The following is a 14013-nucleotide window of genomic DNA, read 5'->3' on the forward strand; positions in this document are numbered from 1 at the left end:
GTGTCAGAGTCTAAGCTTCTTGGCTGCCTCTCTGATTTGTGAGAAAGTCATTTCCTGTGGAGAAGATGTCTGTCAGAGACTTCTCATCCTGTTTGACTGCCGTTCCTTCCTCTCCACTCCCTTCACTTTCCTCCTCCCCTTGTGTGTTTGTCGTCTTTTATCCACATTTGGTGCAACAAGGACCAAAACCAAAACTTTTCATTGTGAAAGCCAGGTTATGGTGTCTGACTTCCTGTTTTCTTCTCTCTCTGTACTCTGGTTTTCTTTTCACTGCCCATCAAAGAGAATCTTCAAGATTCTCAGACATCTGCTTCTCTTCAATCGCCTTTTTTCCCCTTTACTCAGAGTTGCATCCACCTTGTTTCCTTTTTTATTCTGTCTTTTATCCCTTGGTCAGTTCAACCTCTGCTGTGTTTCCACTTGTTTAACCACCTGCAACGTTATATTGATTTTTAGTTATTAAATTGATTTGTGTCTGTCAGATTGACATGAACTCTTCAGCTCAGACATCTGGGAATATCTAGATGTTAACATAATGCCTCAGCAAATAACAGGAGACTAAACCATGTATTCTTCATTATGTTATATACGAATACAAGACTAACTGGCTAGCATAAAACTGATTTGAGAAGCGTGAGTGGTTGTGACAACAGGAAGTCACGCTTGTGTTTGGCCAGAAGAAACAAATAACTCTTTATAACGGCAGTTGGCAGTAGTCTGTTTTCGTCATGCAAAAGGGGAAACAGGAGGAGCTTCTATTAGCTGTGAGGCTAGGAAGCTAGGACGAGCTACGATCAGCTGGGAGACTAGGAAGCTAGGAAGAGCTATGATCAGCTGGGAGGCTAGGAAGCTAGCAAGAGCTACTATCAGCTGGGAGGTTTGGAAGCTAGCAAGAGCTATGATCAGCTGGGAGGCCAGGAAGCTGGGAAGAGCTATGGTCAGCTGGGAGGCTAGGAAGCTAGGAAGAGCTACAATCAGCTGGGAGGCTAGGAAGTTAGCAAGGGCTACTATCAACTGGGAGGCTAGGAAGCTAGCAAGAACTACTATTAGCTGGGAGGCTAGGAAGATAGGAAAGGCTACTATTAGCAGAAAAGCTAGGAAGCTAGGAAGAGCATCGATCAGCTGGGAGGCTAGGAAACTAGCAAGAGCTTATATTAGCTGGCAGTGTAGGAAGCTAGCAAGTGCTACTATCAGCTGGGAGGCTAGGAAGCTAGGAAGGGCTACAATCAGCTGGGAAGCTAGGAAGCTAGGAAGAGCTACAATCAGCTGGAAAGCTAGGATGCTGTCCTATCCTGCTGTTAGCCTGGAAGCCAGACAAACTTCCCAAAAAATGTTTGTGTTGGAAAGTCTTTCTGGAGTCTTTCCGTTGGGAACAGATTATGCTCCTGCAAAGATAGTCATAGTAGTCACGTAGTCATACACGCCATCTGAGCACAATGGAGTTTAATTAGTTTACAACAAAATGGTTTTGACTGATTGGAGGACTATCCAGTTGATGCAAAGATGTTTTCTTCGCTGTATCAGTTGAAACACGCCTCATAATTAAATCTAAAACGCATGCTACCAGACTCTGATAAGAGTTGAGTCTGGCTATGACATTGTCACAGGTCCCAAATGAAGGCACGGGGTGTTTTTGTCAAGAGGTCACAGAAAGAGGAAAGCTTGCTGCACGTCTCAGTTCAAGTTTTGTATTAAACATGTGACCGCCTATCACTAAAATAGACCCAACACTGACAACACCAAGAGGCTCTTCACAAACAGAAACATGCACATATACCCATATTTAGCCCAGTTGTTCACAGCGACCAAAACCGTGTGGGAAGAGTCTCAGTAGTTTATTAGTGGAGCCTTGAACCTCACATGAGAATGTGCTCAGTGTTATTTTTTATCACAGTGACTCCTTTGATGAACTTAGACCACCATGTTCTCCTATTGCTCCTCTAATGAGCATTCTTTAGATGTTTTCTTAGTTTTGACCTGTGTTCTCCTTGCGTAATCTTTGCATCCACCAGCATTTCCTCTACAATTCATTACCATGCACCACACACCAAACATCCCTTATTGTTCAGTCTCTCGCGCTTCTGGGGTCCACCCACCTCCACCTCCTCCCTCCAGTCCTCTTCCTCTCCATCTCCCTTCAGTTCACTTGCCAGCGGCGGCAGCGGCAGCAGCAGCAGAACAGTAGTTTTGCTGCTCTGATGCAAAGTTCACGTGCAAACGGAAACATACGGCGCAAACCACAAACCGAGGAGGATGACAAAAAGAAGATGTGGTAAAGTTGGTTTTCTTTTTACAAGGTAAGAGTATTATGACTTTGTTTTTTAGCATGTGCTGGAAACTGGAACCAGTCTGATTTAAATGCATGTCTTACAAGCTGTTCTGGGTAAAGAAATATAAAATCAGCTCCTATTGCTCATACTCCCACGACATGTGTGGTCTTACTTTTGCAAACTCCAGCCAAAGGCAACCTGCGTGCCAGTCAAAGTCACAACCGTCCACACATGCTTCATTGTTCGCAGCTCAACTTTGTGTACATCCTCTTTAGCAGAATGACTTCCTATGAACTCGTGACGTGATTTGTGCTTTTATCCACCTTGCACCAGAGAATGAATGAATCATATTGTGTCACAGTCTTAACTGCAGCTAAATGAGATAGTGGAAAGATTTGAGATTGATTAGTCACTGTTCTCTGGAACTAACTGTATTAGGTGTCAGATCGGTGGGTTGGACGTCTGTCGGCGAGTTAGAGAGACTGAAGTCAGAGGCTTCTGTCCGTAGAGATCACTGCGACCTAAACTTGACTCTAAACTAAATACTGAAATCACTGGATCATCAGTACCTGCCTCCCTTCACTGGCTCCCAGTAAGATTTATTTTACGATTTAACTCATTGAATGGTCATCTCCTACGACCATACGTCCCAATAAGGTCACTCAGGTCTGCAGACCACCGTCGTCTGGTTGTCCCAAGAACAAGGCTGAAGCACGGGGCATGTGGAGCTTTTTTTTTTCCTTTAACCTGTTCCTCTTCATTGTCTTTGTGTTGACATATTTTGCTCCGGAGCCGTTGAGTATGGGATCCATCATTTCTAAAGAAACAGCTCGCACATTTGATTAACTGCACCTCCCTGTTTACTAGGTGGAAGTTTGGAGAGGCGATGTTTCCTTATGCTCTTTGTCTGAATAGAATGAGATATATTTGCGCTTCATTGTTGCCCGGCCTCATTTCCCCCTGACTTTTGTTGACTGGAGTCTCAAACTCTGAACGCAGAATTTATGAAACTAGTGAATGATGGCGAGAGTTAAACACTGACCATAAAGGCTGATGTGTTTGCTCACTCTCCTGCCTGCTGGCTTTGTCTTTACAGCACGACTGTAAAAGAAGTCTCTGAACCGGCTGAAGAGGTCCGATGTGCAAGTGAATTCTTTTTCTTGAGTTATTTCGCTGACACTGTGGGACATCAAGAAAAGTGTGAGCGGGAGTAAACAGGAAGTTCTTTTTCAGAAATGACACATAAGTCATATCTGCGCTCACAATCTGATAGAGTCAGACCATTACAGTTAAAGATGTATAAATGTTTGCAGCCTGGAGACACGTAGACTCTCACCAGCTGACAAGGCCATGAAGTGCATTGCCACGTTGCAGCAGTAGAGGCTTGTAAACTGTTGTATTTTTGTACCGTGTGTAATAGCCGTGGCGTTCTGACCTCAACCACAGTTTGCTGGTGCTCTGCAGAGACCATCGCCCTCCGGTCCAGCAGAGGAAGCAACCCTCAGAGGGCAGCGACCCGGTCTCGTGTCCTTCATGTCAGTCCTGCAGTTTGTGGCTCCGAGGAACCAGATGTGGCGTAGTGGTTAGAGAAGCAGGGCCTGAGACTGCAGGGTCACCGGTTAGAATCCAAAGAAGGGTAGGGAGAAATGTGCAGAGGGCGGGGTGAATAAACAGCCACAAACACCCTCGCGGCACCACTCCTCCGTGAGTGCACTCAAGAGCTTGTGCGTCTACAACCGGATGGATAAAACGAGCAAAATGATGCAGCACGAAGGGAGACAGAGGAGGGGAAACATGTTTGACAGATCTCGTCTTCGTGACGGAGGGAAAAACAAGTTGAGTGAAGGGAAAAGCCTTGAATAAGAAGTCTGGAGGAAAAACACATCGAGGCCGGAGGTAAAAAATGTGTTTCCCATCAGCGTCCTCAGATCCTTTATTTGCCCGGCCGTAATAGATGACGTCCAGTGTGTTCTCCCCATATGCACTCTGTTCCCATTAAACTCGTATCAGTCGGTCGGCTTAAAAAAAAAAAAAAAAGCAGGGAAAAGTTTTAAAATAAGGAATATAAATGAGCAAAATTGCCAATAGAATAGAAAATCTCAAGTGTTCTTAGACTGAAAACGAGTCGATTTGTGTTAGTAAGTTACGCCACTGCTTTGTGCTGTATTTAAACCACGGGCATATGTGTTGTTAAGACTGACGATGAAATGATGAATTACATTGGGTCAAATTAGTTGTGCGCTTGTCTGTGCTCGCATAAAACCTTTAGAATAGAGCAATTTGAGCATTAACTTAACGAAGAACCAATAAAAAACACTTAAAGCGAGTCAATCGTTGCAACAGCTCAGTTATGCATGAAAAAAAAGCTAGGACTACAAAAAACAACAGGTGTAAGATCATTATAAAATAAAAAAACAAGATTTACATATGTACAAATCTACAAGAAATACAAATGTACAAAAAACAAGCATATTTTGCCTTTATTTAACATATTCATCTTAGTTAGATCAGTTTTTCTTGTTTATGGACGTCCACCAGTACAATTTAGGGACAAATAACATGTTTAGCAGATCTTTCAATGTGATTTTAATGAGTGAGGTGCACTTACTGCTCATAAAGCCACGAATGAAGAAGAACATTTGACTTGCACGTCAAATGCAGAACTAAATTCTTCTCATTCTCATTCTAATCCCTCCTTAAAGCTAAGTGTTACTGAGCTCGGAGATCAGAAGTGGTCAGTCCATCCACTCTCACTCCGCCTGTATATGCTTGACCCCTGCTGTCCGATCTACAGCACATCACTATCATAACATCCTTCTCTTTTTTGGTTAATAACTGACGATGAATGACTCGTAAACGTGTGCCCTGGGAAAGAAAGTAATCTAGTCCCAGGCCGGTTCCCAGTAACAGTGGCACCGTTACCTTTCGTGAAGATGTTACATCACAGCTCCAGATTGGCCCGGCAGCAGGGTCTCAGCCAGAAACTCCAGCACCCTGCAGCGTTAATCCAACACTGGCTGGGTACCTGGAGAGGTCACATGTTTGGAGCTTAGCAGGGCTCCCTCTGCCTTGGGTCATTTTCTTCTGCAGGCAGGTAGAAGGTTCATGAAAATGAAAACTGAACCAGCGAGGGACTTTGAACGGTGTTGGAAAACATCTCTAGAGCAGTGGATGTGTGGCGGTAACATGCACAAATCTGTTGGACCAGGAAAGGCTCAGTGTGGTGGTGCAAACGTTAGGTAAAGTCACGTCACATCACGCAGCCTGGCAATCCAAATCCAAATTATACAAACCTGAGAAGAGCAGTGGACGCCCAAGTTGGCGTAGCTGGACTCATGTCAAATATCTCTGCATCAATTGGATAGCCTTAAAACCAATCAGAAGAACAAAGTATGTTACATTAAGAGATTAAGGCAATCTGGACAAATGCCTTAATCTTTGTTCATCCTTTAAACTTCCAAACAATGTAACTGTAACTGTGGAGAATTTGAGAGGAGCGGTCAATGCACGCAAAATACTCTTCTGAGTTTGCAGGAAAATCATGTGCAGGCAGGTGGAAGGAGGTCAGAGTGTCTCCTGGAAAAACTGAACCACGGGGGCTCTGGATGTTTTAGGAAAAATGTCTGTAGGGCAGCGGGTTTGTGGCGTAAATATGAAACAAATCTGTTGGACCGGGCAACTGCAAGGCTCAGGGTAGGGTGGTGGTGCAAATGCATTAAAATTTAATATAAAATGGATCTAATAACTGTGACAAAGCTGACTCTTCTAGGCTTTTAGCGAAGTCAGGTATTATTTGTCGAGTTCAGTCCCAGACTCAAACTCCCAGCATCAGTCAATGCAACGTTTCAGGTGCCTGACGGATTCACGGTCTAGTGTGTAACTCACATCTCTCTTCTTTTCTTTGTCTGGTCTTTAGCTGGCCTCGAGTGAACTGAAAGAAAATCGAGAACCCCCTACCTCGAAGACACTGAGGAGCTAAGTGGATTGAAGAAGGCAGAGGCCGAGTGAGGGAGTCAAAGAGGGGAGGGAAGACAGAAGGGATTATCAGCTAATCCAGTGCACGGACAATCCCGGGGGAGCTTTGTCGTTCTTCCAGGACGACGCAGACAAAACATTTGCTGGATTAAAGCGCTTCACTTTATTGCCCTTTTCAAGAGTAACTCACCCTTCATCTGCTTTCCCTCTGAATGCTTTCATCGCTTCTCAAACCCCGCGCAGAACAGAGGACAAAGCTGCAAGGCTTCGAGCGTGGGGACAGGATGTCCCATGGACAGTGTGGTGCCACACATGGATAAATCTTTTTTAGTGGGAGACGGTGCATGACAGTGGACTCCCTCCCCCCGACCCCCTTTTTTTCTTTCTTCACTGCTCGGACAGAGAGGAATTTAAGCTCAGACGCTGAAGACCCTCTCAGAAGTAGAGATTCACTCAAACAAAAAGGCCTCGCTGCCAGTAAGGAGACTCTGCTGTGTTGACATTCATTCTGTGTTTACTGAATTCTTTGACAGCGTTGGTTTACAGAAAGTTACTTAAGCCTTAAAAGGGACGGAAATGTTCCTCTCGGTGATTTGTTTAAACCGTACGGGGACTGAGCAACACCTAAAAAACTTAATAGAGTCATTTAAAGGCAAGTGCACCGTGTGAGATATACCATCCAGTCTTACTCTGACCTTAAAATTCTACATAAAATCTTTAATTTCTTAAGAAATTAAACAGACTTTAGTTTCAGAAGAGGCGTTTTCGGATCTTGCAGTTCTCTGAGGGTAACTACCTCCTGGGGAAGTCCCCCATGAACTACTCTACGTACCTTCAAAGGCTTTTTTTCTTCTGTTTGCAACAAGAACGCTGAATTGGCACAATGGCCGGCTAGCTAGCAGTCGGTAGAGCAACAGGGCAAACAACAACGTGAGGTTAAGCCGCGTTTGCAGGGCTAACGTCTCACCAGCGCTTACAAGGTTTTGGTGGCAGCCTGGGCGGCACTTATGCACGTTCACTAAATGTTGCTCTTGCACTGGGAAAGTACGTACCACCAAATTAGGAGTTAAAAAAAGTTCCTGCAGGGTGGACACACACACACACACAAAAAAAGGAGGTACTTTCTCCAACAGTTATAGGAACTATGGTAAGGTTCCCGCTATCCGAAAGTGCCTAAGGCTTCCTGGTGAGTTGATCCTCTTAGAGTCGCATGCGAAGACAGCAAGACAGTTGAATTTAACAAAAATAAAAATAAGTGAACACATTGCAGCTGAACCGATTGGTTGGAATTAAAGTTGTGGCTGTTTTTTCTTTTGTATTTCTAGTCAGTCATTGCCCATCTCTCCAATCAGGTCAGCTGTGGTAACCAGAGGAAATAAAGTACGACCGTGTAATTCATGATCTTTGGTATTTGGTCTTGACTGAAAACTGCTGCTGTGAGTTTTGGTGAGACGTGCAGTACCAGCTGTGAGTTGTGGACGTAGTATAACTGGCGCTACACCCATCCTGGCATCTTCCAGCGTAATATCTAAAAGGGAAACCGTGGGCAGGCAGCAGTCGAACAGTTGGCCGTATGGAGAACAGATTATACACACATTCTCTGACGACTGAACAGCCACATATTTGTGAATGCTGTCCTCACTGTCCAGGCATTTTAACGTCCTTTTCTTTCTCTCTGGTTTCACAGTGGACCCCCAACTGGAACTGAAACTTGACTGACATGTAGCCGGAGCTCAGACGTCCTCAATCGATTGAAAGGGAAATTAACACGACTTTTCTTCCGCCATGAGTCTGGGAAAACTGCCAGGGATTAAAGGCCTGGTGTCGGGCTCTCAGGGAAAACGTCGCTTCAAGAGCGACCTCTCTGTGGACATGATCGGCCCGCCGCTGGGAGACTTCCGACATACGATGCACGTTGGCCGCGGTGGGGACGTGTTTGGCGACACGTCCTTCCTCAGCAACTACGGTGGCGTTCGGGAGCCGGGAAGTCCGGACTCGACAAGCAGCTCCAAGACGACAAGGTTCTTGACCCGCACCTTCAGGAACGTAAGGAAGAACTCAGGGCCACGGCCGCGAGGGGGTTCCCGTGACCTGTCGTCGCCTCCGCCGCCGGATGTCTCGCCCATCATCAAAAACGCCATCTCTTTACCCCAGCTGAACATCGACTCTCCCAATGGGTGCCTACAGAGGGTGCTGTTCCCCAACTCCATCAGCTCAACAGACGATTCCTTCTGCGCATATGGTGAGATAATACAGATAATCACTTCCAGCACAGGATTTATGTAAAGCATCTTAGCGGCAAGATTACCTTCATTAAAAGTGAGCAGCACTGAAATATAACGGCAACAAAGCATGATCCTGAGCAACGTAATCAACGTTAAGCGGATTTTTTTGCATTCACAAGTCATATTTGTGACAAAAGGTGCCTGTATTGTAAATCTTTTCATTTTAAACTGGAGATACGTGTTCAGGTTAGGGTCACGGTTGGAAAAGCAGTAAACATGCAAGAGATGATGCACTGTTAGCTTCAAACCAGGACCATGTTACTTTTAAAATATCTTCCAAGATGCTCTGATACCTGTTGTTACTTCAGTCACTATAGAAGCAACTTGGAGTTCACTGTCTTGCTCAAGGACACCTCAACATTTGATATTTTTTGTGATGCCATGTACACAAAAAGAGTCTAGATTCAAATTTATCAAGGACATATTTACGACTTTGAACCTGACATGATGTGAGACAAAATTCATAGATGCAGGAATAAACGCTTGTTGAAGCGTTTTCTCAAAATTAGATGTTTTTGTCGAGTTAACATTAAATCAAGGCGTTTCACAAGAAGGTCAAAGTCTTCATAATGCATGGAACACTGAATGTAATTTATAAATCTGTTCTTAGTATTCACTCTGCAGTGAAACTTGGTGCAAACAACACTATAAAAGTCAGACAAACGGAGATGTTTTTGCCCTCCTTTCAGCATTATTCCCCACATTCCTCCAAGACAACCGGCAAACAGACGGGCTTCTTCTGAGTCATCTGGAATCACCTAGGCAACACCTGTACACAATTAGGCCTACAAACACAAACACACACGCACAGCTGGTGCGTGCAGAAAGACAGATAAGTCGGTGGGCATTTCCTGGGTGCATAAACACACCGTTCATTACATCCGAGGACCAATCCGAGCGTACGAGGCAGCAGTCCCGGCTGGAATTCCCCGTCCCCGCTCCAGCTTCATTACCCAGCTCATAAGGAATTTGCCCAAAGTGAGGCATAGAGGCCTAGAGGGTCAGTAAACCGAGGCCTGATGGAAACTTTTTTTTTTTTTTTTTGTCATTTACAGCTTAAACTTGTAACTTTATCAAGAGAAAATTCATCACTATTTATTGGACTCTTCTAATCGCTGTTATTGGCATCATACCGCTCTTCTTCTTCTTCTTCTTCCTCTACCGTTTTCTGCTGCCTGGCAGTTTGTGAATCTGGGACACTCGGACTCAGAAGTGAGTTTGTGTGAGTTGGCGTGACACTGTGGAAACCACCTAAAATCACAGTTGGGTTGACAAACGCTGCCACACTCTGGCGAAGGCGCTGAATTGCGGGACAGAAACCCAACTTTGACGGCCCAAAGCTGCCGTTCTCTTTAAAACACACGGGTACTTTGTTTATTCAATTCAGTTCAATTCAATTTTATTTATATAGCGTCAATAACAACACAAATCGTCTCAAGACGCTTTACAAAAACCCGGCCTGAAACAACCAGAGCAAGCCTGAAGGCGATGGTGGAAAAACTCCCTTTTAACAGGAAGAAACCTTGAGCAGAACCCAGCTCACATGGAGGGACCCATCTGCCTAAGGCCAGCCGGGTACAGACAGAAGAAAGAGAGAAGAGAACAGCAAGATAAACATACATCTGTCATAGATACACATATCTGACTAAAGCGTACATGTGGAATCTTATGACACAAACTGATGATGTTACATGACAGTTTGAAAATGTAAGAGGAATCATAGGCAGGTTGGAGAACTGTTCATTCAGGTAGGAGTGGATAACTGCAGGATTCCATGAAGACTGGGCAGGCTGATGAGACCACAACAACAGATGTAGTATGGAGCTCCACAGGAAACGCACAACTTCAGGCCAGAGATACTCAATTCAAAACAAAATAAAAAAATGATTCCAGACGAAAAAGTCAAAGCTGCAAAAAATACAGCTGTACAATCATGAGTATCGACGACACCAGATACGCTGGTCTTGATATCCCATATTCAGTTACACACCGAAACACTGTTGAACCCAAACTGCACGTCCTAACCCCTCCAATTCATTCCCCCTCATTTGCATAAAACATGTTGTTATCCTCTGTCCTCACCATTATCATTAAAGTACGACTGATTCTGCAAATTCTGCAAAAATTCAACACATTGAGTCACAGACTATAGCGGGTAAAATGAAAGATTAAAACTGCTACTACTGCCACTTTCCTGTTTTCCATTAACTTTATAGTTGTGCATATGCTGGCATGATTATTTGGATCTTCACTCCACAACAACCAGCAAGTGATGGTCAGTTATGAGTTATAATGAATGTAGTGTAGTTATTTTACAAGCGTCTACCAGATACTGGATATTTGGATATTTAGTCTGTGTTGTAAGGTTGTTGTGACCTTGTTATGCCGCTGTTATTACAGTCACTGCAAAACATGAGTGTCCATTCATGAGGAAACGGACCAGAATGCATCTAATTACTACACGCTAGTTGTCTGTAGTCTTTGACGTGTGTTCCAGTGCAACGTTTTTTGTCCAGACACAGGCTAAAGTGAAGCAGCGTCACTTTCGCCGCTAATTGCCGGTACTTCTTTGGTTTGTCGGGACCTAAAAGCGTCGTGATGCTATTTTGGTTGCTTCTAAAGTTGGACAAAGTCATGGCTTCTCTAACCACTACGCCACATCGCCCCCAAAATTGCTTTCACCGATGTGCACTGTCGTCAATTCAACTTGCTGATTGAGCTGAAACGCCGCCTTACAGACACCGGCAAACAGCCGACCATGAACTGGGGTGACACTGACAAAGAAACCTTGAGCAACAACAAGCTCATATGGTTTTATTCCCAGGTATAATGTGACGAAAGTGCAATTAATCCCTATCGCACCTTATGTCTTGTTGATTATCCAGAAGAATGGTCAGCCAATGATTTATGATGTATACCGTTGTCAGTTTGAAATGTTTCCAGATCATCTCAGTGACGTCAGTGTTTTCCTTTTCTGTCTGTTTGCAGGTCTACAGTCTGGATTTGTCACTCTGCCCCGCCACTCACGCCTCGACCGGCAATTTCACGATGGAGACGTCCGGAAAGGTTCTCTACCAGACGGCAGCGACTTCACGTTGACGCGCTCCGACTCCCTCACCTCGTTCACCGTGGACCTCGGCCCTTCTCTCATGACTGAGGTGTTGAGCTTGATCGACAAACCCAGCTGCCTTCAGATATCCGGTCGCAGCCAGGCACCAGGCGAGGAAGAGGAGGAAGATGAAAACAGCTCTCTGACGGAGACGCCTGTCCCTAGCCCTGCAGTTGGTTCACCCAACCCTTCCATGAGCGGCGGGTCGTTCAGACGGAACACGAACAGCAAGGGGCGATCTTGTAGCTCCACCTGGACAGAGCCGGAGGAGGAGAGGAGATCTCCGAGGACACCTGACGCGTCTCCTGTGTCTCCTCAGAGAGAAGAGCCTGTAATGGAGGCAGAAAGGTTCCAGAGGGCAGCTGATGTGCTGTCCCGTCATTACGGCGGAGGGTCCTTCACAAAGGGAACGAGGACGAGTAGCAGCAGCAGCAGCAGCACATCCCCAACTTTTTCCCAAAGCCACAAAACACCGTATGCCTTCACTGAAGAGGAGGAAGAGATCAAAGTCTAGATGCTAAAACTCTTAAAGATGTGTGATATTCTTTTATCCCTCCATAGAAACCTTTCTCCACCTCTCACATGCATGATCACTGATCAACTACAAATATTAAAGGATGAAGGTTTGGTATCCATCATGACCCTAGACATCTGTACTACTTGGCTGTTGTGATGACACGCACTGTATTTATTTGATTCTTCTCGGTATATAGACGCCTAACACTATGTAATCACGATTCTCAGCAACATATTGTCATTTACAGCAATAACAGATGTTAAGGATTTTTAAGTCTTTTTTAACATTAAAGGGCATTTATGCAAAATGTTTGTTTTTGAATATGTGTCCAGACCACCTCCTTGTTTTTGTCTTGTTTTTTAAAAAAAAAAAAAGTGACTACATGAGGCATATAATTTGCAAGGGGATTCATCGTTTTTTTTTTCCTGGCATCAAATACGATTGTTTACTCACCCATATAACTTTGGTGTCATTTGGAGTCATTTGGAAGATATAGTGTTGTGTATATCCATATAGTGGGAGTGACTGGGGCACCGAAATGCAGCCTCTAAATAACACATTATCGACCACAGGACTCGTTCATTTCACTAATATTTTGTTATGATACGCTAGTGCTATTCTTCGTTGAGTCCGGAGTTACCTGTAATCATCATTCTGGGGTCTGTAGATTGACCTACTAACTTCTGACCTGGATGATGTCATCTCTGAGCGCTTGTTTACCTGTAATTTGCTACTGCTAGTTTTTTGCAACATGGCTGAATATTTTTCCAATTCTGAGATTGTGGACGACGACTTTGTTTATGATCGACATCCTTACCATTTTGAGCCAGAGTATATGGATGAGGAGCTCGTTGAAAGGAGGATGTGGAGGCAGAAAGAGGAACAGCTGGCCAAAGAACAACAAACCACTGCACGTCCGCGAATAGATAACAGGTAACACCGGACTTAACGGGGAATAGCACTAGCGTATCAAAACAAAATATTGGTGAAATGGACGAGTTTCACGGCAGATAATGTGTTATTTAGAGGCTGCGTTTCGGTGCCCCAGTCATTCCCACTATATGGATATACACAGATCTAAATATCGTCCGAACGACTCCAAATGACACCAAAGTTATATGGGTGAGTAAACGATCATATTTTATGCCAGGAATAAGGCCCTGGTTGTAAAAAACAGTAATTCCCCTTTAATGTCCCAACAAGATAAGCCACACCCCTTACTGGTTGAAACAGCTGAACTACTACAATTTCTTACTTTGTTAGTTCTCTTGGCTTGTTTTCATGACATCGACAAGAAAGGCACACCCCCTCATCTTGAAAGGGGCGTGGTCAACCGCTGCTGATTTGCATTTAAAGCCACAGACACCGAAACAGCCCGAGCAACGTCCAAACCTGACGCTATACAAAACATGGTAGGAATGAATGAACTGTGCATTATTTTTAACTGAAATGTAAAAGACACATTCTGGGGAACGAGTGGGACTTACATTTACTTCTTATAACTTGGCATAATGGGTGATCTTTAATGTGTTACTACATATGGTGTAAATAAGTTAGGAATCAAAGTATTTTTTTATCGTAATTTTAAAGGAACAGTATGTAAGAAATGTATTTCAATTAATCATAAAATGGCCCTGATATGTCACTAGGCATGAAGAAATCATGTTCATTTCAAATATATCACTGACAACAGTGGTCCGGCCAGGATATTGTCATTTAAAAGTGAAAGTTGCAGCCCTCAACTGATGTTATTGTTGTCATGTTGAGTTTTGGTCTGAGGCGCCACCCTCCACCTATCTACTAATCACGAAGTCAGTAGAGTTTCGTCATCCGGGTTGCCAGCTCTGCTCTAGTTAC

At 44.3% G+C, this 14013-nt stretch overlaps 1 protein-coding gene across 2 annotated transcripts; it reads left to right on the forward strand.

Annotated features, from left to right (window-relative positions):
- Nucleotides 1-1566: 1566 nt before the first annotated feature.
- cdc42ep1b (CDC42 effector protein (Rho GTPase binding) 1b) lies at nt 1567-12499 on the forward strand. Of its 2 annotated transcripts, none has more exons than XM_084570504.1 (4): nt 1567-2297; nt 6187-6722; nt 7933-8487; nt 11519-12499. In XM_084570504.1, the coding sequence occupies exons 3-4, from the start codon at nt 8031-8033 to the stop codon at nt 12151-12153; spliced, it is 1092 nt and encodes a 363-aa protein (XP_084426630.1). In that variant the 5' UTR covers nt 1567-2297; nt 6187-6722; nt 7933-8030; the 3' UTR covers nt 12154-12499. The 2 variants fall into 2 exon arrangements, with proteins under 2 accessions (XP_084426630.1, XP_084426631.1); XM_084570505.1 differs by lacking the exon at nt 1567-2297 and adding an exon at nt 2530-2862.
- Nucleotides 12500-14013: the final 1514 nt, after the last annotated feature.

The sequence above is a fragment of the Chelon labrosus genome (assembly GCF_963514085.1).
Source record: "Chelon labrosus genome assembly, chromosome: 21".
NCBI classification, from domain to species: Eukaryota; Metazoa; Chordata; class Actinopteri; order Mugiliformes; family Mugilidae; genus Chelon; species Chelon labrosus.

Excerpts from the sequence above, each read along its gene's own strand:
- cdc42ep1b (XM_084570504.1), top strand. The coding sequence starts at position 8,031 with ATGAGTCTGGGAAAACTGCCAGGGATTAAAGGCCTGGTGTCGGGCTCT. Across the intron at positions 8,488-11,518 it reads CGATTCCTTCTGCGCATATG|GTCTACAGTCTGGATTTGTC; the intron begins GTGAGATAATAC and ends GTCTGTTTGCAG.